The 26,971-nt window shown below is 37.3% G+C and overlaps 1 protein-coding gene across 1 annotated transcript; it reads right to left on the reverse strand.

Moving 5' to 3' along the window:
* Positions 1–5,428: 5,428 nt before the first annotated feature.
* On the reverse strand, positions 5,429–13,005 carry LOC126588303 (E3 ubiquitin-protein ligase RHF2A-like). Its single transcript, XM_050253378.1, has 9 exons — positions 12,801–13,005; positions 12,124–12,264; positions 11,997–12,043; positions 10,096–10,158; positions 9,893–10,001; positions 9,397–9,785; positions 9,175–9,282; positions 8,713–9,068; positions 5,429–5,728 (listed from the first exon to the last, which is right to left on the reverse strand). Exons 1-8 carry the CDS (start codon positions 12,804–12,806, stop codon positions 8,759–8,761), a joined length of 1,173 nt encoding a protein of 390 aa, XP_050109335.1. The 5' UTR covers positions 12,807–13,005; the 3' UTR covers positions 5,429–5,728; positions 8,713–8,758.
* Positions 13,006–26,971: the final 13,966 nt, after the last annotated feature.

Here is a 26,971-nt window from a genome sequence, read left to right on the forward strand (position 1 = left end):
CTTGACCGACCCAACCCAAAAATCAACTGATTATGGTGGTCGTTGTAGTGGTGATCCCCGACGGCAATGGTTTCAAGAAATCCTGAACTACCTGCGCTATCTCTTTTTCTTTCTAGAATGAAATTGCAAATTTTTTTCCTTCCTCTCTCTTTCTCTCTCTCTCTCTCTCATCAATGCAGCAAGTTATTTTTTTTTCTAATTTACAAAACCGCTAAGGTCGCACCCACCCACCAGACGTCTAGACACCGCTAATAGTCTTGCCAATATGTTGAACGATTTTTTAATAATCACGTCGGCAGCCCGCTGTCTAATGCCTCGGCACCACCTAGCTGCCTAGCCCGATTTTTAGAACAATGATGGCGATATACCAGTTAGATCTTCGGGAAAAACGTTAGTAAACTGGTTAACCACGTGCACATCTTCATGTTGCACCAGATTACCTTCTTTCACTACGACATGAGCTAAAAACCCTTCACAACCTTTTCACAGCATATGTTTCAACTGTATGGCGGAGATTAATCCATGCTTCAATTTCCTATGTTTTCTTATGAAAGTGACCATAGGCATGCCTGATCGGAAATCCACCAAGGCATGATTTTGATGTAACCAATCCTCGCTAAGATCACATTAAAGCCCACAATATCCAACATAATGAGATTAACTGACATCATTTGATTGGCAATGAGAACGGAGCATCCTCTATTTCCCACTAGACGTAACAAACTTCGCCTCATGGCATTGTGATTCCCATGTTGCACCCAATAGGGGTACCTTGTGGTTAAGTCATTTGAGCAAACAAAGGTGATATGACAGTAGGTGACACTCGGATTAATCGAAACACTAGCAAAGTCATAATAAGTCGGGATTGTTTTTGGCATCCTAGTGGGTGATATGTTAACATGGCCATGGTTCAGCTCTCCTCTTGCACGATCTGCTTTTCTATTACCCCGATTCTAATTTCCTTGGCCCTGGTTGCCTTGGTTTGTCTGCCTGCCACCTTCCTTATTGTTGGATTTTTCTCCGACATTATAATATTGTCCAACTCATACCATTGTGCACCGCCATCCTAGTACTGAATAGCCTGGATACTAGTTGACAACTCCCGAACACTGGGTAGCATTGCCTTGATAGTAGTTGGTACATCCATATGCTAGTGTCGATTTGGGTCAATTTCCATGAGTAAGTTTGGCTGATAAAGGACTGTTCTTTGAGATAAATTTGTTGCTTAAGGGGCCACTAGTTAGACCGCATGTGTAACAAATTGTACTCCCTTGTCGTAGTGATAAGTATTGCATCGGAAGAAATTCTAAGTATTGGTGTTGTTGGAACTTCCTTAAGGATGAAAACTAGAATTACCGATGGATTTAGCCCTAAAACAGGGTGTGTTGGAACTCGAACCTCCACTAGAAGATCCAGGATTGTAACTGCTTCATTTGAACGATTGACTATGCCAGGAACCAAAGGAAGGCTACCCTTGGTGTTCTTCGCTTAATGTTACCATCTTCATCACCAATATTGTCACTCATGACATTTTCCGAATCCTTGATGCGAAGTAAAGCATCGTAGAATTCCAAGTATGTAGTACATCTCGCAGATGCCACAAGAGAACTGAGGGGTTTGTAAGTGACAATTTTGAAATCCTTGACGCAAATTAAAGCCTCGTAGATTTCCTGGTCTTATATTCCGCTTGAATATACCAATTTTCTCTTTCGTCTTTCGAGTTTGTTCCTTCTCATACCTCCACCACGACCTTGCTAGTCCTTGGAAGAACCACACTACTGTCGCAATCTATTTTGATCAACCAGAAAGTTTTCCAACTTCTGCATGGCGCAGAACGTCTTCTCCACATGTTCGAACCAAGCCTCGACCATTTCAAGTTTCTCACTTGAAGACAAGTGGCGATTTCCAATGAATTCTTTTGAGAAGGGCGAAAAGCCTTCTCGATAACGTTGTGATAATTGCTTTGAATTGCCGAAAATCAAGAAAAGATGGTGTGGTTCGTGCTCGACAAGGTGGCATAGTTTTGACATTAGAGATCAAGAACGACTAGCGCTTAACATCATGTGTGTGATTAGTGTAGGACTACCTAAACATGTGCTCACCCTGACCTAGAATGTCCATGTGGATATTAGAATCAAGACATGCTAGTAGAAACCTGAAAGGTGACGAAGTCATAAAGCGAAGGTTTTGTGGAGAACTATGAATAAATTCAAAAAGTAATTGAAATGAGATTCTGCAGTGTGCATTTTAGAACCCGTATTACAAAACATAATGTCAAAGCAAGCATAAGTACGAATGCAGCATAAAGTAAAGAATATTTCTATCCTAGAAGGATGGACATTTATACAGAAAGGAAATTTACTTCCTATGTTGTCCAATGTGTTATTTAATGATTGCTTATAATCCTCATTGCAACAAGAGCACCACCAATAACACTTAGAGGGGTGTAAAAACAGAAACATGAGCAGGCCCAAGAATAAAGTAAGCACATAAGTTTATTAAGGGACATTTGTGGGCCCCAACGATGGGAAAGACAAATAAAGAAAGAGTGTAGAGATGAGAAATTGACGAGTAAACGAGAGAGTGAGATACTCTATAAAAGAGAGAGAAACTAAGTGGGTTGTATGTGTGTGTGTTTGGGCTATAAAGTAAATTATTTAGCCACCTAGCATAATTAGGAATAGTAAAAGTATATGGGCCAACATACCCACTTATTTAACAAGTCCAGCTAGCAAACCAATAGTACCATAATGTGCAGCCTGCAATATTGACATGAGTACAAAGACAAAGTTTAAAAAATGCACGAACATTCCAGTAGGGGTAGCCACTTGGAACCGAAAACCGAAACCGAAACACAAATCAAATCGAACCGCACCGAACGGTTTGGTTTTACGATTTTGAAACGGTTTCGGTTTCGAAACCGAATCGCGGCAAAGAAAACGGTTTGGTTTCAGTTTTGGGTTTTTAAAACCGCACCAAAACCGAAACCGCACCATATAATAAAATTAATAAATAAATGTTATATTTTAAACTTTTAATTAGTTCAACTAGGTTACTAGACTATCATTATCATCTAGTTTTGAATCTTTAATATGGGACGAGATGAAACATGTTCTTTGACCTTTTTTTTGTCGGTTGGGGAACCCTTATAGACAAGTTGTTACATTTTCTAAATATGTGTTTATTGGGTTGGGAATCATACAAGTTTCATCATGGAGACTACACTAACTCAAACAAATATTTATTGGATATGTGATTCAAATAAGCAACTCACTTTGAGCCTAAATAAACAAATATTTACTGGATATGTTTATTTCTGTTGTAAGCACTGAGCAATGACAATGAGCATCGGTCATATTGAATTTGAGGGGGCTGGAATAACAAAATAACATTAGCACTTTCTTTCTTCATTTGTTTATTTCTGTTTTGTTGTTCTCTAGTAGATTATGGCATTGAATTATTTTGTTCTGTTCTATTTTGGAGCACTGGTGGATTATGGCATTGAATTCAACATGCCAATCTGACCCAAAAAAAAAAAACTCATTAATATTATGGCATTGAAATTCAAAGTTAGGACATTACTTTAGTAAGTATTAATATTAATCAAAGTTAGGACATAAGACCGTCTTAATTAATATATGAGGAAAATAAGACCGTCTTATGCATAAATAAGTGTATATTTTAAATTGTACATTTTTTTCTCGAAAACCAAACCGAAACCGTTTGAAACCGCACCGAACCGAACCAAACAGTTGGGTTTCATTTCGATTTTAGCTTCAAAACCGCACCGCACCGCATCGCAAAAAGTTTCGGTTTCGGTTGTGGTTTCACTCAAAACCGCACAGAACCGCACCGCGCCCACCCTTACATTCCAGGATGTGATCAAGGATCGAAGCAAGCTCAAATAACTATCTTCCTCTCAACTAGCATAAGCTTCATCATATGCGTTCGGAGCAAGTTTTTTTTTTCTTTCCCTCAAATGTATAATCCCATTGTGCTATGACCAGTGACTGTAAAGCGGGAACTACGAGACCAACATGCACTTTAGACCCATCGGGCTTATCTAGACCTACAGGCAAGTAGTCATGAGAAGGTCTCTCAACCTCTGGTAGAACCGGAAATGGAACCATAAAAAGAAATAGAAAACCCAATAGGAAAATTAGGGTCTGGTACACGGCAAGCATAACAAGTAATAGGCACGACAAGGAGCACGACAAGGAGCGCGAGCACGACAGGTACGGTGCTACTAATGACAAGCAAATTTCGATGGTATTCCTTTACTTGCAAGTGAGAGGTCTTAGATTCAATTTTTGCCAAAGACAAATTTAAACCACATTATTACTAGCCCATTATGAGGCTAGGCACATCCCCTCCCCTTTAGTGTAGATACCTAATAGGAAAATTAGGGTATGGTACACGGCAAGCATAACAAGTAATAGGCACGGCAAGGAGCGCGGGCACAAGAAGTATTGTACTACTAATGACAAGCAAATTTCGATGGTATTCCTCTTCACTTGTAAGTAAGAGGTCTTAGGTTCAATTCTCATCAAATGCAAATTTGAACCACATTATTGCTAACACATTGTGAGACTAAATACATCCCTTTTCTTTAGTATAAATAATATTATTTGTTCAAAAAATAAGTAAAAAATAATAATAATAAAAAACACACACCCCTCAAGCAAATTTTGGGGCAAGGGCAGGGTAAAGGCAAACACACATCTTAACAACCTTATTACAATGGCATCAATATAATGTATACGATTTTACGTAATGTTATCATTGTTCTGAAAATCTCCGCCTAATGCCGCATAAGGGCTCAGTGGCTAGTTGCTGCCCAATTAATCCCTAGACGTTTGAAAATTAAGAAATGACGCATACTTAAATGCCTGCCCAAACCTGCCTAGCCCACCCAAATCCGCATATGTCACGACTCTCACTTAAAAGAAAATATATAACTTTTATTTTGCATTTTATTTTTTTAATAAATTGTATTGCATACTTAGATAAACACACATTATATGCATGTTGCACATGTTTTTATTATATTGTCATTCTATTTTGCAAGTATACATCTCAATGCAATAATGTATCTTTTTAAATATAAATATGTATAGGATATATAACAAATTTACTTAAATCCGCTTGACTCTGCCTAGCCACCTAGGCGGTAGACCACAGTCGCCGCCCAACTAGGACCTAACGTCTTTTAGAACCTTGCATGTCATATAAGGAAAAAAGAAGATACAACATGACAATCACAATAGAATTACATACATCATCCTAAGGTATACTATTTAGTTCAACAATGATAATAGACATTTCGACAATTTGATGCTGTTGTGTATAGTACCATAACAGCATTAAGTTCTGAGTCCTAACATAGTTTGGCAAAAGAAAGAAAAATATTCAAAGGACCTAGAACACGTAGGAAATTACTGTATATCCATATAAAAGTTAATTGTCTACACGTATGTACGGTTCAAAGATACCTAACATGTGCGGCGGAAGTATATATTCACAAATAAGTTATAAGATAACCAATTTAAAAGCGGATAATGGTGTTCAGATTTAAAAAGTTGGGCATACATTCTATAGTTTCTTTATTCTGAATCATATCTGAATCAGCAATGCTCTTTCCAAACGTAGACAGACTATCCTCCACTGGAAGACGATGGCAAAAGCATCGTATCCACAGGGCTCTGGTAGTTCAGAGGGGAGATTCCACCTGCATTTAAACGAGCAATTTTCCAAGCAAATCAAATCTTAAGCAGATGAGACTACAGAAGAAACTCTAATAAATAGGTAAACAAAGATGGCAAGAGTAATGAACTCAAATATACAGAGTAAAATGCCAATAAACAAAACTACGAAATCTTCACTCTTCAGTAAGGGACGGCACAGACAGCTGAGAATTTTGCAACATGAAGTTCTTTCATTCATTTTTTACCATTCCCGGTTGCTTGATTAAGTTTGCAATCAACTAAAGTCTAAATCATGGCATGGCAATCAACTAAAGTCTAAATCATGGCATGACAATCAATTCAACTTCCTGCTCACTAACTTATACATATATTCTCCCCACACATCCTTTGAATCCTGCACTGCATTTCAAACTCTTGATGTTTGCTGCTTTCCACAACAATGCAGGCAACTTAGCCTTCAGACGTGAAATTGTTATATTATGATTCCACAACATAACACTTTCCGAAACCTCAATTAACATTTTTAATCGCATGCCTTCAACTCCTATAGATGACACGCCCACTAGATAGGTAGATAGACAAACAAACCAAACAGAAAGGCAAGCACTTCGCACCCTGAAGCTATATACCAGTTGACCATAGTAATGAGAGACTCCAGGAATAGCCAATTGTCCCTTGACTAATGACCCAAAAGGGCTAGCTTCATCCCCACTACCTCAACCCCATTCACCTCTCTTTTTACACTCTACTTTCCCCTTTGGGCCTGTTGCCCACCTCTTCATCTTTTCTTTGCACCTCAGATCACACGAAACCCTAACACACCCACAAAGAAGTGGCCAAGGAGCCCTGTATCCAAGGCCAAGGAGCCCTGTATCCAAGGCCATTGTTGCCACACTCGAGGAGTTATTACTGACCTTGAGGACCTTGTCCCTAATGCTATGTTTGGATTAGAGACTTCAAAGTTACATGGAACTTAGGTTTAAATTGTTACAAAATTAGAGAGCAGGACTTGATAATAATTAGGTGCAATTCATTTGAGAGAACTATGAAATGACTCCTTGCAAGGTGTATTTTTGTAAGTCCCAATCTTAGTATTTTTATAGTGCATTTAGGGTATGTTTGAGTGAGGAACTTCCAAATTCCAATGACCTTAGACAAAGTGATGAAGACATGGATCACAAAAAGTTAAATAGGAGGGATTAGAAATGCATCGACATGATCACTACAAAGGCATGTGAGAGGGATTTGCAAATGACTAATGCTGATGTGGTGCATTTTTAACTCCTATTTAATTTTTTGTGATCAATTTCTTCCTCATTCTGCCTATATCCCTTGGAACTTGGAAGTGCCTTGCCCGATCATACCCCTCAGGTGTTTTATTAGTACCTATGTGGTGCTCCAGTAGTTCATTGGTGGAGCTCATGAGTGCATTTTTTAAGAATTGAGACTAAATCTTTTTGGCCCCTCCTCCAAACAAAGGGTGAGAGGACTTGAATTTTGGGTCAAATGCCACTCGCCCATGGCTATCCAGCTGAGGGTTTGGGATAACATGGTATTTGATTTCATCGATGGAAGTCCATTTCCTGATATAAATATTGAGGAAGAAAGATCAACTCAGATACATGTCCTGCAAATTTCACGACACCCAGAATCCAAATATGCAGCAGTGACTCAGACAATTTTGAGTCCATGAACAGGTAGGGCGAGAGTTTGTGCTTTCTAGATAGAGAGGAGATTGGGACCAGACTGAAAGATATGTCGCAGATTTGGTGGTAGTGGATTTTGGCATTTCCTTTTCTAGAGTTACGAGGCACAAGAGTTATAGATTAGACTGATAAGTGATGACCATGCATCTTGCTGAAGTCTTAACTGATGATACACATTTTGACAGAAAAGAATAGATTGTGAAAGAGAAAAACAGAGTAAGGAGAAAAGCAAACACACATAAATGGTAAAGATATGTGACCAGTACGGAGCTGAGCTAAGTGAGTTGTGGAGCTGGTTTTTATCAACCATACTTTTGGATGAACTGATCAACAACAAAAGCTTGGTTTCAGTACAAATACAAGGCCCATAAGGATTGTTGTTTGACTAATTACGTTACTGAACCAGGCTACCTCATGGATCAATACAACTATTCATAGTAGCTGCTGCAACCTTATTCAAAAGCACATTACTAATGTAGGATATCTAACTTAACAGCAGCCATGTTTCAACTTTCATACACATATGCGCATATGCACAGCTACATTAACAATGAACGACCTCTGACCTTAAGACACATAAAATTCCTCAGCTCGAGATGCAAACAATAAAGTTCTACATTCAGCTAAGAGAGCTTCCAGTGAAGAATACTTGTTCCTACCAAGATACTTGAAGAGAAAATGCTCCTATTTGCAGGAGCATCATTAAAGCAGCTACTGCCAAGGGAAACAGTACACACAAAAAGGCAAGTATAGAATAAGATTTTAAAACTAGCTTTCACCTCCCTCATGCATAAATCTTGAACTCCCACAGAAATCCATGCTTATTCTTCCGCTCTACCAAAATGTTAAAATATGAAGCCACAATACAGAGAAAAGAAACCAAGACAACACACTAATCAAATACCAATATATTTCATCAAAAAGAGCAATAAACACATTAACCAACTTGAGAAAAAGAAACAAAGACAACATACTAATCAAATACCAATATATTTCATCAAGAATAGCAATAAACACATTAACCAACTTGAGGGGAAAAAAAAAGAAAAAAAAAAAAGACAACAAACTAATCAAATACCAATATATTTCATCAAGAAAGGCAATAAATACATTAACCAACTTGAGAAAAAGACACAGGACTCATGCAAAAAACATGGAGACCCGAAAGACAAGAGAAAAGTAAACTAAATAGAAAGAAAAAAAAATTACAGGAAAAATCCGAGTGGATTCAGAGAAAAGGAAAATACAAAAATCACATACTGAGTTCTAAAATGCATAAAAAAATTCAATACACAACTTACCTTATATAAGGAACTTCTTTGAGTTAATGCAATTGCTGAAAAATGCCTAATTTGAACTAGAACCTGTAGCACAAGCAGCTGGTTTATTGTGGTCATTTAAAAAAATTTCACCACCACTTTCAGATATCTGTCGATTGTCCGATCCAGAAACCTGACTGTCTAAACTATTTGACACAGAAGCATCATTAACTCTGTTATTGTCTTTTGTTTCCAGACGCTCCATCATGCGTGATACAGTTTCAAACCCTGCATTAACCTCTCTTTTAACTTCCGAACCAAGATCTGCCATGGAAGTATTGCGAGAGAACAATCTCTCCTTCCAACCTTTTGTGCTTTTTGATATTGACTCTTTGTATCTAATTGAAAATGAGAACGTGTGATGTTTATGCAACGAGAAAATAGGAAAATAAAACTCATTCAGAAATGGTAGAATAAATTACAAAGGTTAAAGCATATTTATACCTCGTTGATACTGCACTAAATCGAGCTTTCAGAGAGTCTGAAAATGATTGCATGTCTGATGGGCCAGCTCTATCTTGGGTACTTGGGGATGACTGGCTAGGTGACCTCCTAAAGGAAAATGATAATAAGATGGTAATAAATCAACAACGGAGAGAAAAAAAAGAAAAAAAGATGTGAATTTGCGCACCAACATATATCTAATCAAGCTGAAGAATCTAGTACCTATTGCTCATGGAAGATCCTTGTTGATTTGGAGAAGAAACACTAGATCCAGACACTGAGGCAGCCATAGGACCAGATTGTGATGAATGTACGGGAGTGGCCATTTGAGACGATTCTTCCCCTATATTTGTAGGCGGCGAAGGGAAAGTTACTGCAACTGAAGGAGCCGGTTCACCTTCTTCCATCTGATCAGGGGAAGATGAAGCAGGAGCCGGAGGTGTGTTAGGATGGGTAGAGAAGACCAGGTATTGCGGGCGACCTTGAGCTGATGACCTATTTCTTTGTCCTTCCCTTCTGGCAATGTGGCGTGAACGACCCATTGCAGCAGCAGCAGCTAAGTGCTGAATTATACGCTCTTCAAGTTCAGCATCATTTACACCCATAGGTAACTACATCAGGTGCAAAATTGAAAAACTTTTAATAAGAATCTTCAGTTTTGGTGGGTTTATACTACATTTAACTTAATAACGTTAAAGAGCAAAGATAGAATACAAACATGCTGCAATTCAAAATCACCAAGAGTTGGATGATGAAATATTGTGGTATTTCGAGGTGGATTAGACCTAATACTTCTCTCTTGCACTACTGCCTCTAGCAGTTCTTGGCTGTAAATACACAAAATGAAGCTCTTATCATTTTGTAATACTTGTATGAGAGATGAATCAAAGGAATACCAGGACCAAGAAAAAAACTACTAACCCAGTGGGATCCTTCAAGCTGATGGGTTGCCAACACATAGGACATTGGGAGCTTCGCTGACACCTACAAGATTGAAACAAAATTTCAATTTTTGAGAACTTTCAAAATTCATAGATGTATCTTTTTAAAATAAGGAAAATTAATGGAAAGGGCTTGAAAACTTTGAGTTTTAATGATAAGGACAAAATAAAGGGTAAAGTGAATAGTACCAGGATTGACTTTTTAGTGTTAAAATGTGGTTTTTCGTTAAAGTGAACAGTACCAGGTGCTTTTCGTTAAAATTCCCTTTAAAATAAGGCTCCGCTCAACATAAAATCACTGTTGCAAAAACTTTCATAGACTGTTTTGACTGCTACGGTAATTGCAATCACTCCTTGCCCATTTGATACGTGGTGTCCTTTAAATTTTTTGTTTAATATTAATTTAACTCACATATTTAAGAACCATGTTTTCCCTACTTAACTCACTTGCCTTCCACTGGTTTCTCCGACCCAACCCGACAGTCCCAACCATTTGCTGCACCTTCCAACCTAGTCACTGCCCCTCCTCCAGTTAGTCATCATTGTTCAAACAAAATTCGTAGATTTCTAAGTCTAATAAAAACGAAATTGAAATCTTGGGTTTGCAGGAGAGTCATAACATATTCTCCACCAAGAAATTAAAAATGCCATTACATTTTTTATGTAGTGTTGTTTTCTTTAAGGTTCTGTTGGCTGAAATAAAATTGGTTTTTCACCGCCTTGTTTTTTTCGTTTTGTCTCTTGTTTACCTTCTCCTTGATCATTCCCTCTAATTTTTTTTTAAATATAATTATGTGTAATTGACTGAGCGTTCCTTCTATTAATTTTCCTTCTTTTAAGTGACTGCAGTCCATTGCTTTTATTTGAAATTTCAAGCTCTGAATATATGGTTTTATATGGAATCAGAAAGAAATACAGAAATGATTTCTAGGTTTAGGATAAGAGGGGGGAGACAGGACGTAAAAAGCTACAAATGGAGGGAGAGTGAATGGCAATTGAGTAAATAAGTAAGACAAACATGGTTCATAAATCTGTAAGTTAAATTAACATATAAAAATTAAAAGGAAAGCCACATGACAATTGGCAAAAGGGTGTTGCAGCAATTGATGCTAGCATTCCTCTTAAGTTAATAGGTAACTGCGTAGAAACAAGCTTCTGGCATCATCATATCTATCTTGGATTCTTGATAACCATAATAACTAAAAGAAAGGTGTATTTATTCACGGGCAAAATGAAAGTTCATGAATCATGTGTGAGAAAGGAGACAAACCTCAAGATGTCAAAGAAAGCTCATTAAAACTATTATTGCAAACATAAAGATAATAGAAGATAGGATATGAATTATTCGGCTCAAATTAATATGCCTTAATCATTATTGTACAAGTTGTTAAGGCATGCTGTTGGTAGTACAAAAGTCAAACGTATAACTAGGTTGACCATCATTACAAAAAGTAGAAATTTGATGTCATGTGAAGAGATTTCATTTGAAGTATCCCTGAAGGCTTTAACAACTAGAATTTACCTGTTAATCAATTTCCATGAGTTCACAACTGACCAACAAGTAAATATCAATTTCTTTGCGTGGAGTAGTTATGCCAACTATAAAATCACAATTCACAATTCACAATGCACACAGCATTCCCTAGAAGTAAGATGTGGAACCAGAACAGGGATTCTGACACAAATGCCTAGATCTAATCTTTAATTCCAACAACGAACTATTTCCACAGTCACATTATTTGGCTACCTTATAATCCTGTGCTACCATTCATAGGCATTTCATGAACAAGAACAAGAAAATCTAACTATAATATCAACAACAAAAGAATTATAAACGGAAAAAGAACTTTAAAAACTAAGAAATGGGTATCAGAAAAGTACCACTCAAGAATGCACTGAAGATGAAATTCATGCTTGCAACCCGTCAACTGCATACAGAAAACGAGAATTGATTAAAACGGAAACCAGATAAGAAAAGATAATAGTGTCTCAACCATTTTATATATACCGTAGAAGGATCATTTTCACAGAAGGCCTCTAGGCATATACTGCAAGCATCATCACAGGCTTCCTGGATTCCTCCCTCCACAAAAGCTGCTGCTGATGTCAAATGGGCATCGGATTTGTTGGTCTCTTCTATTCCCGGAACCTGTAAAGCAACGCTGTAAGCTTAGCAAATACGATTTGTAAAATTCACAGAACTTCTTCCACGGGGACATAGAAGCATAAATAATGAAGGTGAAGTACTAACGCAATCAAGAACAATGGAGTTTAAAAGTATATCCTTAATCAAACCAATACAAAGTATGTTATCTTACATGGTATTTACAACAAAGGGAACAACTTCAGCACGGAAAGGCCAACACTAAGAAGCACAAATAATTTAACCCACCAAGATAATCAGATGAAAAATTCATAAAATCAAATTAAGAGCTCTCAAAATTACAAATAAATAACAAATTACTCCTTTCTTCCCCTTGAATTCAGAAATAAAGCATTGAAGTACACTAAAACATATGAAAACGAACAATCAGAAGAATCAAGGGTCAATTAAACAGTGTTTAACACCTAATTTAAGAGGGAATATTACAATTCATGAGTTTGTCATATTTTCTTACCAATGGAAACCAATTTAATCATTTGATGGACAACCAAAACAGTCAAATCACAAAAGTAGTTAATTACCTCCATGAAAATTGCAAAGCCTTGAAATGATACAGCCAAAAAATCGATCCTTGATTGCAGGGATGAAGTTTAAATTGGGATTATGGGAACAGCGAAAACCCTAGAGAGAGAGAGAGAGGGAGAGGAGAGAGTTTGCTAATTAGTCAGCTTTTTGCTTTTTGTTCACTTTATTCATTGTGAGCGAGCGAAGACTTGACTCTTGAGTGCCGCGGAGTGGCGAAGAATTGTATATGCGTCGGCAGTCACCACAGTGCTCACACGTGTCCTTCCCACCGAATCGCTTTTGACGATTCATTCTAACTTATCTTACCCGCCACTCTCTTCGGTCTTTCTCGATCTTTTTTGGCTGTCAACCCAAAAAACAACTTGGAACAAATCAATTTCACAAACTACTTTTCCTTCATAGATTTTTTCTTGGAAATTTGGCTGTTTTGATCCATTCTTTACAATTTGGTTGCTAGAATGATCCATTCCCTAAAAAATTGTTGTTCTTTATTATTTTTTATGTAAAATGTCTAAATTCTTATTGTATAATTGCTCACTTCAACGACTTCATTAACTGTTCAAAATTTCAAATCTCCTCTCCCCTCTCTTCAAAATTCTAGATCTCCTTTGTGGAGCAAAAAATAATAACAAAAATTCACAAGGCAACACATAAGCTTTTATTCAAGGAAAACAAGATTGCCCTCATTACATGGGCAGGGCTCTGAAGCATCCCCATGTGGAGCTCAACAAAAGCTTGCCCAAAGACTAAACAAATCACTTACAATCAATAAGGGTAGTCGGAACACGTAGTTCAAGTGAAGAGTCAAATTCACACCTTCCGCTGATCTCCAAGGTGTCTTGGCCCAATCGTGATCCCTTTTGCTTAAGAGATCAAAAAGCCTATGGCGAGTTCTCAGCTGCCCAACTCCGTCAATATAACCTATGTTGAAGAAGTACTAGAACTCATTGATAGTCAGGTCCAAGTCAAAGAACTTACTCAGATTGAAAAAACCCTACCATCATGCGGATCGCATTTAGAGATCACTAGGCAACACAAAGTAGTAAGGATGGAACTTGATGATGTGAGAACCAATCAAATGTCAATTATACAATATATAATAAATTCACAGTTTATTTCAAATTACAATTTCACTATATATACAATATACCAGAATATGAACAATTAATAAAATTGCATATAAAATCACAAATCATTGACTTGTTTATGGAAGATAGAGGCTTGCAGTAGCAATCTCCTAAGACAAAAATTCGCCCCTACACCAGTGCAGTAGTTCAACGGACGTCTATCTTGCAGGATACAACTATCTAACCCAAGTTCTTGCACTCGAACTTGGATTCTTGGCGAATTTACTATGTGTTTCTCTGTGAAAGATCAAAAAGAGAGGGCGATTGAATTGTATTTACGTTTGTGATATTACTGTCATATATATAATGATGTTTTTGAACAACTATGGCCGTTCACTCTTATCTTTCCAGAACGGATGTAATTGTTTATGTAAACAATCTTATCCTTTCGGAAAAAAGTGAATCCTAAAATCAAAAACATAAAAATCGTACTTGTGTTTTTCGTCCATTTGAACCCAAGAGACCTTTGACATTTAATATATACACCCAAACCTTCCAAGTCCATGGCTTTGGCCCAATTCCTTTCAAACAATAAGTGAGTGAACTCACTTATAAAGGGGAAGTAAACAAAGTGTATTATGGTTGCTCTCTTCCTTTGCACGTCTTATGCGAACTTCAGACGGAATCACATGCTTGTACACCTCCAGAAAGTCCTTGAACCGCTCGTCGAAAGTGATCTTGATGTGAGCAGCCCTGAAGTAACCTACCTTACCAGAAGATCCTCCATGACGATACAATGGCAGAAGGTATTCTTCACCTTTGTGGCTTGAAGGAGACATGTTCAGAAATTCCTACAAAAAATATGAGAAAAAGGTATCTGATGCATGCCTAAGAAATAAAAAAATATATATGTGGAGCAGCACGCCAGGCCACAACCAACTGGCTACCCTATGGAGCAACCCAACACGTTAGGGGGCCCAACCTACTAGAAGGCCTAGCACACCAGGCAACCCAGCGCCCAGGGTGTTATCTCTCTCCCTTTCAATCCAAAAGGGCTAACAACCCAAGTAAAACAAAAGGGGGTTGGTGCCCCCGTGCTTCCCTCATTCTCTCTCATTCCTGCACAAGCCCAAGCCTAGCAACCAATTGGCGGAAAGCCAAACCTACACTAGCTTTCCCCCATTGCGCCCCAACGCCCTTTGGCCTATGCCAAGCCGACACCTGGCCCCAACCAATCGTGCCACGCCACACTTCTCGACTCTTCACTAAGCCATCCAACCTACAGCAATAGCAATAGCACAATGGCCTCATGGTTACTTTATCCCCATTCTCGGCTAACACCTAGCCAATTTTCAAGCTCGAAGTTCCATAAAATTAAAAAGAAGAAGAATTAATTTTTTTTTCTTACCTTGGTGCGGCATGGAAAAGAAGAAAAGGAACGAGAAACGATTCTGTACAAAGGCAAGCAAGGAAGAAGGCTAGGGGAGGGGGAATAAATTTTCTCTGACTCTCTCTCTTTCTTATAATTTTAAAAATTTCTCTCCAAAATTATTTAACTCCCCGCTTAAGGCAGACTTAAATATGTTTTCGTAGCAATTGATTCCCTTTCCTAGAAAAATTTATCTCCAAGTCAAAGTAGAAGATGTGCATCAAATTAGAAAACAACTCTCTACTTACCTAAGCAACTTGGGATTTCTACACCTACTGCCTTTGTTGCAAGCAACCTAGCAGGTGTAAGGGCATTTTTGGAGCCAAAAATAATCCTAAAAATCCACAAGGTGACACGTAAATTTTTATTCAAGAAAGACGAGATTACCCTCATTAAATGGGTAGAGCTCTCAAGCGTCCCCATGCGCAACTCAGCATCCTTGGAAATTCAAGTACTTGACTACGACTGCTCGCAGCTCCCCTACTCATGTGAAAAATTCAAAGGTATTATAGATAAAGAATGATTACCCTATGGATGACATAACTTGGCTAATAGGAAGCCGCCATGTGTAGGGCAAAACGCTATCCCCATATTCAGCCACCTCCCTCCATTTATACCCTCATCTCCACCAAATTTTGGTAAGCTTTTCGTTGTACAAAAAACCCTAAAGATTCGCTCTATTTAGAGTTACTGACTTAGGCATCAAACATCCATTGGCTAAACCCTTCCTCCCCCACGCTCCTCGTGGGTGCGTGAGACTTTGATCTTCAATCAAAGGTGTTGGTTGTTTGGTAGATATTTTTTTGTCAAGACTGAAGATGAAGGAAATTGTTTACCACATCCTCCCCTTTCAGACCACATTCTCTTTCATACGCTTGCCCTCCTTCACACTCTCTCTTTAGGTTAAGGTTTCAATCTTCAAGTTTTCCTATTCCTCTTGAGTTTTCCAATGGAAATCAATCAATAGTGCAAAACAACGAAAACCTACATTTTTTTTTCTCATGAAATATTGCAATTATAAAGTACATGTTTTTAGAATCCCCTACTCTAAGAGATAAAGTAGAGAAAATATGAAAGAAAAGAGAGAATAACCCAAGTATCTTTCACTGTCATTATGCCATCTTTATATGGGGCATCAAATACATGAGTGGTCATCCAAAGATTCTTTGTAGTAATCAAAAAGCCTCTCTACATTAATATAATTGTTTATGATGGTTTACTACCATACATTAGATTAGGACAACCACTATTCATGTTTCACAACACTCCCCCTTGGATGTCTGTATATCAATGATAAGTTGCCTCGTTAAAGAAACTAGCTAAGTGTCACGTCCTGAACCCGAGGTTGATGGAAAAATATAACTCTACGCCCATTGCGCAAGCTAAAAATTAAACTAAACAAAAAGACTGAAGGCAAAACAAACTTCTCTTAAAAAAAAAAAAAAAAAAAAAAAAAAAAACTCCAAAATCTTACAAACTTTGGAGAAATAAATAAATCCTTGAATCCTCATCTAACACCACCTCAGTTCCCTCTGGCAACTCTGTTGCCAAATAACTCATTTGTAAAATAAAAGGGGGAGGGGTAAGCAACAATCACCGTCGCCCAGTGAGTAGAATATGTAATACGCCAATCAAGCGTGTTGTTTTACTCACACTATACCAGAGTATAATTATACACAAGTTTTCATCACATATATGTCATATCACATCATCCCTTCACATGTTGGTCATTCTTCATAATATGTAGCCTACCACGTGATCCCTGAATTGGAATTTATGCCTTAAAGTCCTCTTGTGCCATATATTTATCCCTCAAATAACCAAAATACTAAAGTTCTCATGCTCCATAAACAATCTCAACAATTCCACATATAATGTGTATATCAACACCAAAACATTTCCCAAAAGCTAACGTGCTTGACTTGAAAATAACAAGATATTTAAAAATAGAGTAAAACCCATGATAATTCATGGTTTTTATGTTATCTGAAAATAAGAATTTTTAGAACACATTATATAAACCACTCACCTCACAAATAGAACCTTGGCATGACAACTATCTACATATCCCATATGTCAAATTCTCTCGCTGGGACTCACTCTGCATGCATTCCATTGGTTTTAGGGCACATTTCCAACAATCTCCCGCTTGTACTAAAGCCAATCAGTCGTGTGTTTAGTGAGGATACCTTTTCAGATGTCATTTCAAAGATAGTTGAGTAATAGGCCTTGACAACGGATATTTATATGTCATCCATAGAAGCAACTTTGAGATTAATGACGTTACCGATATACATGATTTCAATTGTATGGTTTAGTCTCTCAATTGTGTTTGGAACTTGATGAGGCCTTGATTCCCTAGCTTGAGCTATCGCCCCATTAATGTTGTAGTGTGGGTGCACTAATGGCGCTTTCTGGTTGGAACCAAATAGAAAGTTCATTAATGGACTTTCCCATCCAAACAACTTTGTTGTAAGCTTCTAAATGGCTATATATTTTGCAATGATTGTGAAAAAACTAGAGTCTTTATTTTTAATGTTTCCATTCAACTATTTCTTTATTCGTAACAAAGAGATATCTAATGCTGGATATGATGTTAGTTTCAAAATCTAAATCAGTTTTACACTTCCTTTTCTTACTTGAATTTTCCTTGTTATTGAGGAATCCTTCCTTTAGTATTTCTCAAACACTTAAGGACTCACTTGACAGTTAACATGGTTTTGATCTTAGGTTTGCACTAATATTGTCTTGTACCATTCTTAGTACAACTCATACCAGTGTTTTCATACAATATAAAATACCTAAACCACCTTTCTGCGAATGCATAAAGGATTCTATTTATGCATTCCATTTCCTTGGTAGTCTTTGGGTACACACTCTTTAAGAAGATCAACTTCCAAGTCTCACTGGAATTGTTCTTCTATTTGAAGTTTATCATTTGTCTATTAATATGGATTGAGATAAACCAATTAACTCATGAAATCTATCTTATAGATTCTCTTCCGTAGTGTATAGAGCATGTCCCCCATAAATAGCCTATCATAATAGAACGTTTTAAAGTTAACTTTATTAAAGTAGCATTTTATTTTCATTTCCATATATATGTACAAATTTAGGAATATGAATAACTCCCACTATTCTTTTGTAAACAAGAGATTTATTTACATCTTTATGAGAAATTAAATGATTTGACGTTTTCTCATTAGGTGCTTATAGCTCCCACTAGCTTGCTTAGACTCATGGTGGATGGATCTCTATAACATATACATCTTCTGATTCCTAGTCTTAGACATAAATCATCAAGACAATCTTGATAATGGTTTCGGAAAACCATATTATATTCAAATGTTGAATCACTGTGTAGTTGTAGCAAGCAATCTCTCAATTAATTGAAATCAAGACTACGTCAAAGATGGTTTCTTCAAAGTTAAACTATCTCTTCGATTGTAGTCACCTTAAGATATTAATTGGTTTTGTACGTTTCTATACTTCGGGTTTGTTAACTACCATTTCCTTGAGTGTAAATCAAACATACACTTAATGTAGTCCCAAGGATCTTCTCTTTAATTCCTTTAAATTAAGAAGGTGTAACTCTATGACTAGTCATAACGTTCAAACCATTCAACTGAGATTATTTTTTTTTTTTAAATCCTTATTGATCTTCTTGGAGCTTGTGGTGTAGGGTCTGGGTTTTTAAATTTGTTGAGCAACTTATACCTCAAGGACATATTCCTTGATTTCTATCTCTTGTTCATTTGCTCTTTCTAAGGCAAATCCTATTTGGAGGACTATAATGAACTACCCAACAAACAACCTTTGTTAGTAGGTCTATAAATATGATATCCATAAAATTATGTATCCCACAAGTGTACTTGCAACACACATTGCTCTTAGAACATATGTAAGTCTATTGACATATGTTTGACAATGCCAAATCTTAACTTATTTAAGACTTGACTTTCTTTCCAACTACAAGTGTTTGATGACCACTTAGGTGTTTGATGACCACTTAGGTGTTTGATGCTCTATATAAGATGGCATAATGATAATGGAAGATATTTGAGTTCTTCTCTTTTCTTTCTTATTCTCTGTACTTTATTTCTCACATGTAATCAACACGCTCTAGGTATAATTCCTTCATCTTTTGAATTTTTTGTTCTTTTATCTATGATACTAGTTGATTCGGATGGGATATCAATCTTTGTAGGTGTATTTGCAGCAGGTATATATTATTTGTCACTCTTGCTATGTTTGTAAATGCCCACAACCATCCCTCATCCATTTCCACCCAATAATCGACGAGATTTGATCTCCGTTTCGCGAAGTTTGCACCGACGGGCTTCGTGGGTGCACAGCGGCGATTGGCTATTTTTTAAGGGTATTTTATCGACCACCACCACCATTAAACATCTCTTGAACCCAGGAACAAAGCCCAAACAAGTTTGGGGGTGGCAGAGTTGCAGATTCGACGAATTGAAGAACACCTACTTTAGGGTTTTCAACGGATCGAGGCCATTTTTAGGTGTTTCCTGGTCGAATTGGACTTCGGCCCAGGTATGAAAAATGTTTCTCTCATTGAACTCTACATGTCTGTAAAATTTGGTGAATTTTGGAGTTGGTCAATTCGTGGTTTTCATTCATCGAAAATCGCCGTCTGCAGTGGCGCGTGGCCTGTGACAGCCCGTCCCAAGAAACAATTATCGTTTATGTGAAAAGACTAAAATGCCCTTAAGCGTTGAGATGTGTTGTGTGTGACATGCTATTAGAAGTGGACTAATATGTTAAATTCCTAAGTTTTTGGGACCAATTAGAACTAAAGAAAATGGGTGGTGATTGGTTGGTTGTTTCTAAACCACATACACACAAAAGTACCACTTTCTCTCTCTCACCCTCCCGTACTCTCTCCCTCTCGAACACACACTCTCTCTCTCTCTCTCATTTCTTCTCTCTTGTACGGACTACACCCAAAACCCATTGAAAGTGTGAAGATCGAAGGTGTGAAGCACACCATTGTATTCGTGAGAACCATACGAGTTGAATGGTACCATTTTCAGGTAAGAACTCATTCGAAAACTAATGAAATCCGAACCCCGATTTGAGGTACTATTCATGCTCACGTAAAATGTTGATTTTTAGGGAATTTTAAGGACGTAAGAAGCTTTGGGAGGTCCTAAGGAAGCTCGGAGTGGTTTGTTGGGTGAAATTAGACGTCGGGATCATGAGTTTCAAGCTTGGCCGGATTTTATGGAATTTTCCGATGAGATCCCGTGACTTTTGGAGCTTCAAATTGGTAAGGAAATGTTCTTCAAGTTGTAAGCTTCATTTTGGTGCAAATTTCGTAGGAAATGGAAGAAAAATGAGTGAGATATAGCGATTTGAAAAATTCCCAGTTTTCCAACGACGGCAACGGTGGCCTAAGTCTGAGGTTGAAGACGACAGAATATTCCTTCAATTCTGACGAAATATTCTGACGCCGTCAGTTAAGTTTAACGAAATCTGTTAGGATTTAACGAAATATTCCCTAACTGCCATTACTGCTTCCGTTAGAGTACCCTGCATGTGGCCGCGCGTCTTGCCGTGCACTTGCTAGTGTGTGGCGACGAGTGGGTGGATGAAAAATTATTTTAAAAATATAGGGACGATCCTGAGATTGTGTAGGTCACTGTGGTATATTCATATACCCAATTTGAGCTATGTATGAAAAGTTATTACATAGTTTGGTATATGTGCATTAAAGTGACATTTATATAGTTGTTTCTCTTATAGGCGAGACCTATCCGAAGGATGAGCGTAGCCAGGCTAGGCACGGGGGTTACGACCCAGCTACATATCAGTGAGTGGGCAGTTATTTTTAGTATATATATATCTACTTGACGTTTTTCCCAGAAAACGTATTTAAAAGAAATGTGATTTAAATGTCATGCCATATATGCCTCATATTTTAGTATATGCATTATCATAAAGGAAAACTAATGAAAATGACTTGAAAACTTTGAGTTTTAACGATAAGGACAAAATAAAGGGTAAAGTGAATAGTATCAGGTTTGACTTTTTAGTGTAAAAATGTGGTTTTTTATTAAAGTGAACAGTACCGCGAGCTTTTCGTTAAAACTCCCTTATCATAATTATGCATATTGTTGCATGGTGTTGTGGAGGCCCAGGTAAGCTACAGGTGAGTACATTATGCTGGTAATGGTTATGAGATATGATGATGATGATGTTGAGATGTATATTAGAGCTCATTAATCTGCACCCCGGTGTTAGTGCTCCCGCCCAGAGTTAGGGGCATAGTCCTTCACGTGATGTTCACCTCCCGCACCACACGCTCATCTTGGATCCAAGTTAGGTGCACAGTCCTGTCGTATAGACAAATTTGAGTGGGTCCGACTCGTAGGTGACCCGCGATTTATTGCACAGCCTTCACGTGATCATAGCATTAGAGCGTATTATTATTTTACACCCAATCTTGTCGGTCAGACCACGTGAGGTGGTTCCGACTCGTGTGCAGATATGTGTATACATTATGAGATATGATGAGATATGTGACGTATATACATGATGATTTATATGATGAGATATGAGATTGATGTTGTGATTAAGATAAGCTCTAGATTCCACTGTATAGATCACGTCAGGTGACTTCGGCTAGCAATCAATTGCATCACCTGGCTTACTTTTGGTATTTTTATGTTATTGGGCATGGCATACGCATGGCATATATATATACAAATATGAATCTTGATTTATTGAGCATGATTTGAGTTATATACATATTATTGTATTCTATTTTCTGGGAAAGTATCTATATACTTGTTTTACGGCGAGGGGTTAGTATATTCAAAGGAAAATAAGGTTTTCGTGTAAATGTGTTTTACTGACCCACTCACCTTTGTTTTTTGCCCCTCCAGGTTTTAGGTAGCTGAGTTTGGTGGCCACAAGGAATCCAACGTCAATTCTAACAGAATCCGAAAAAGTAGGATTCACCTTTGGGTGTTGTATCTTAGTAATTGTCCTACTTGACTGCAACTAGACTTTCTTATTGCTCTGATTTATACACTTTGACTCTCACTAGCATCCTTTCTTAATTGGGATTGCTAGTTGCTTGGTTTTAAATTGTTCGTATTCCCTTACTCTTTATCGCTTCCGCTTTGCGCACAAGGCTACGTCACGCTCATGTGATGGCCAACACGTCTCGACTTCGATCGGGGTGTGTCATGGCCAGATGGCCGATTTTGTCTTTTTAAGCTAATATCAATATTTTGAGTTAATATTTGGTTTTTGTTTGATGTGATTCGATCGTGGGGATGTAGTTTCATTTTTATCAGCCACTTGAATATTTTTATTAAATGGTTTAAATTTGACGACGAATTACGAATGGCTTGATCCCATTTGAGGGTACGTAGGCAGTCTAACAAGAAGGTTAGATGCAGTAATAAAGCGATCAAATTAAATTTATTGTGGTTAATAGAGTATTGATTAACCATGACTTTATCTTAGCCATGGCCATGGCTATACCCATAACCGTTTATAAACGGTTAACCATACCCATAACCATGTACCCATTTAACCGTAACCACATACCCATTTCTCCTTTTTTACTCATTTACCCGTTTTTTACCCGTCTACACATTTTTTACCCATTTATAGGTACATTTAACATGCATTTCCGTATTTCAATATTTTGAGTCCTCATACTGATGCGTAAAATAACTAAACACACAAATTAAACCCTCTTGTTGACAATTGTAGTATGGATAAGTAGGGATCGTTCTGGACCGGGGATTAGGAGGGATTGCTAATCTACTCTAAACTGACTTAGAAACACAATAATAAACTTTAAAACACTTAACAAGACTCACAAGACTCAAAACAAACTTAAAAGACTCAAAACTGCCTAAAAACAACACTAAAGCAGTTTCTGCTACTAACACAAGTTTTGGACGAAAATTGATTATATCTTGACTCAAAACACTTAAAAACACAATCTAAAACAAGTTTTAACTAATATGACTCAATAAAGTAAAGTGGGGGTTGGTTTTGGACGAAAATAAGTAAAGCAAAACAAAAACAATTTAAACATATTCTTAGACAAATTTAGGTGAATTGATGGGTGATGGGTTAACTAGGGAGTTCTTCTCCACACATGACACACTTGCATTCAAATTGATTTCCAATTTCTTCTCTCAATAAGTCATAAAACTCAATACTCCAGGTTAACTGTGACAACACTTTTTTAACCTTCATGTTCTCCTTAAGTTAATGAATTGGATGGGAAAGCACATACAACAACTCAAAGCATTCTCTAAAAGTTCCGTACGTGAAAAGCACAATAAAGGTACAATCAAAGATCATTAAGTTTCATGAAAACTATAAGCATTGACGAGGCAATTGTTACTATGAAAAGCATGAAACTTTTGCCAAGAATTCACTTAATATGATCGTTTATAAGCGACCTCCACTACTTGCAAATATAAGTTTGTAACTATTAGGTGAAACTCCCTTATATTTTAGCTTCAAATCCTTGCATGAAAACTAAGTGTGCACTCTTAATAAACATACAAGAATAAGTTATCAATCAAACGGTTAAGCAAATTGAATTCACAACTTATGAAATAACAACTGAAGGTAATCAATTCATAATGCAAATATAATCATGGTTTTGAATAGCCCCCTAGCCAAGAAGGGCTTAGTTCCTCATGTCCACAAAACAAAGATACATAAATTTAGACATTAAAAACAAAGAATGAAAACACCTAGAAACGCTCCAACAATCCAACGTCTTGAATGGCAAGCACGTCCAAGGGTCTCCTTCCTTCTTCTTTGTTGCGGCACAAGGGATGGGTGAAGGTTTTTGTGGTGATTTGTGGTGGTGGATGGATATAGGTTGGTTATGGTGAAGGGTGGAGTGGTGGATGGTCAGAAAAGAGAACAGAAGAGAAGAGAGCCCCAGAGTTTGCGGCAAAAGGGTTTTATATAGGGCTAAGGCACGGTTTTTATGAGTTTTAGGGAAAGAAATAACTTAGCTATTTTTTCCTATAATTAAAAGTCAGAAATCAATGGAAAATAGGCAAGTAAGGTGCAGGAATTAAAGAGAAAAGGAAGGGAAATTCGGCAAAGATTGTACGGCAGATTTAGGAAAGTGTTTTGGGTCAGAAAATAGGCAAGAAAGGATGTAAGGTGCGGCATAGGTTAAGGGAAAAAGGGAAAGGAGTTTTTGGTTCAGAAATTAGGCAAGGAGGGAAGGTAGGGTGCGGCAATGAGAAGAAATAAAAGAGGAATGTGGTTTTAAGGCAGAAAATAGGAAAGGAAGCTCTCCCTTGTGCGGCAAGGAAGGGGATTCACCTAGAGTGGTGCGGCAATGTCTAGGGCAGGTTCTAGGACTTCTAGAAACATGTAATTAGGCAACCTAACATGTTTTGAAACCCTTTTGTGGCTGGAACATAGGTGAGGGAGGATTAGGAAACTTCCAAGCCAAGAATAGAAACTTTCAAGAATGGAAACCTCCAAGAATAGAAACTTTGGTTTCCAATTATGAACTCTTTGTTCTTCATTTTCATTTCTTCATTTCATTATTCATTCCTAGCCTCCTTTGATCTTCAATTTCGTCCATCCACCTTGCTCCAAGCATAAGCTATCCATTCCATGCCCAAAACTGCTCCAAAAGGCTCCAAAATGCACATGTTTGCATACTTTGTCCTTAAAACCTGAAATTGCACGAAAATAGCTTAAAATACTAAAATTACTAAGTACTAGCAACGTAAATGCAAGGAAACAAGCTAATTAAGTCGCATAAATATGCTCATATCACATACCATTCTAATAATTGAAATTATAGTTTACGAACGATTTTTTAGCTGTTACCAATGAACGTAATATAATAAATTTGCTAAGAATTGATTTGTTTACTAGATCAATGAATGATATTTTTAATAAATTTGCTAAGAATTAAGGAGAAATATCAACACAAGGGCAAAAATTCTTCATAATTTGCAGCAATCTCAAATATCACATGTCTTTATGTTCTATGATCTGCTCAGGTTCATCATTGCATTTTTAATATATTCCCCCGAGCTTTCATTTGTAATTTGGTATTATTTCCATTCTAGTGTTAGTATAATATCGGATGAGTTCAAAGATGTTAGCAAATATATTAAAATAAATGGTTAAACAGGTACCCGTTTATAATCATGGGTAATACCCATAACCACACATTTAAATTTCACGGGGTAAACGAATATACTCATAACCGTTTATTTTTTTAAAGGGTTATCCATAACCGTAACCATGAGTTTTAAATGGGCGAGTAACCGCGGTTACCCATACATGTTTGCCTATCCCTACATGCACAAGACATGCATATGACACGCACATGATATGCTCATAGATCTAAGCTAACCAAAAAACCCAGAGCTCATAGCTCTCTCTTTGAAATTAGAAAATGACGTCATCAGTTGTGAAATCACCACCATATACACTATATGCACATCACATGCACATTATATGTACAATACATATGCACATGATCTACACAAAACTGGAGATTGAGCAATGAGCTTCTTTTCGCATTAATAAGAAACATTAAAGCAATCTATTGGTATAATGGATACAATTAAAACATAATTGTTACGTATATAAGGTTACAGTGGCAATTTGAAAAGTCTTGTTACGTATATCAACCACCGGTTAACCGTGCACATGGAAAACATGATACTCGTTGTAGTTATTTCATGGACACACATGACCCTTAACGTTCTCTAAGCTTTTTCTTAATTTTGTTTTTTGCCGAGGCGAAATAGGTTGTGGTCATACTTGCTAAACTTCCAGGCCTAACAGACGTGCATTATAACTAGTGAACAATCTCGCTTCTTATATTAAGTTATAGCCATACACACCATATGCACATCACATGCACATTATGGAAAAAAAATTCACAAATTGTTGCAATTGAGCACTTGAACAAGAAATTGTTCCATCCAGTTTTGTAGCACGTCAAAAAGTAAAGTTTATTCCACAACCCATAGGCTCCAACATGAAAAACAAACCCTAATTTAACTTCTAAGTATTAATTCATCTTACAAACAACCCGTTTATTCCATAAATCATTGATGTAGAAACTTGGAACTAAACACCCTACTTTACTATGCCTACCGAAGCTTCAGTTTCGGGAAAAAATGGAACTTTCAGGTCAAAACAAAAAATATGGTGCAAAACCCAGCTCACTCTTCTCATCTCTCCCTCGCATCCCTTTGTTCGAAATCAGAGTATGAGGTCAACCCAAAACCCAACTCACTCTTTTCACCTCTCTTTGGACTTTCATCTCTTCGAAATATGAGCTCAACCCGAAACCCATAGCTCACAGAGTTCTCTCCACATCCTTCTCTTCCAAATGAGAAAAGTGATGCAATGAGATGATGATTTTTAGTATTTATGTGGGTATTTTAGTCATTTCTGTTCGTGCATGGTGTGCATGGCCGGTGTGTCATATTTTTGTCCCAATGTTAAGAAAATGTCCTATTTTTTTGGTATTTCTCTAAAAAGTTTCACCAAGTATAACCTCGGATTGAACCCATGCACTTTCATCTACAAGATCAATGTTGATGGGCCTCAAAGATTGAACTCAAGGGATGGGAATGGTTTGAAAGGCATTGGAGAAAATTATATTCAACTAAGG

Source organism: Malus sylvestris, chromosome 11 (genome assembly GCF_916048215.2).
Source record: "Malus sylvestris chromosome 11, drMalSylv7.2, whole genome shotgun sequence".
In the NCBI taxonomy this organism is placed as follows: Eukaryota; Viridiplantae; Streptophyta; class Magnoliopsida; order Rosales; family Rosaceae; genus Malus; species Malus sylvestris.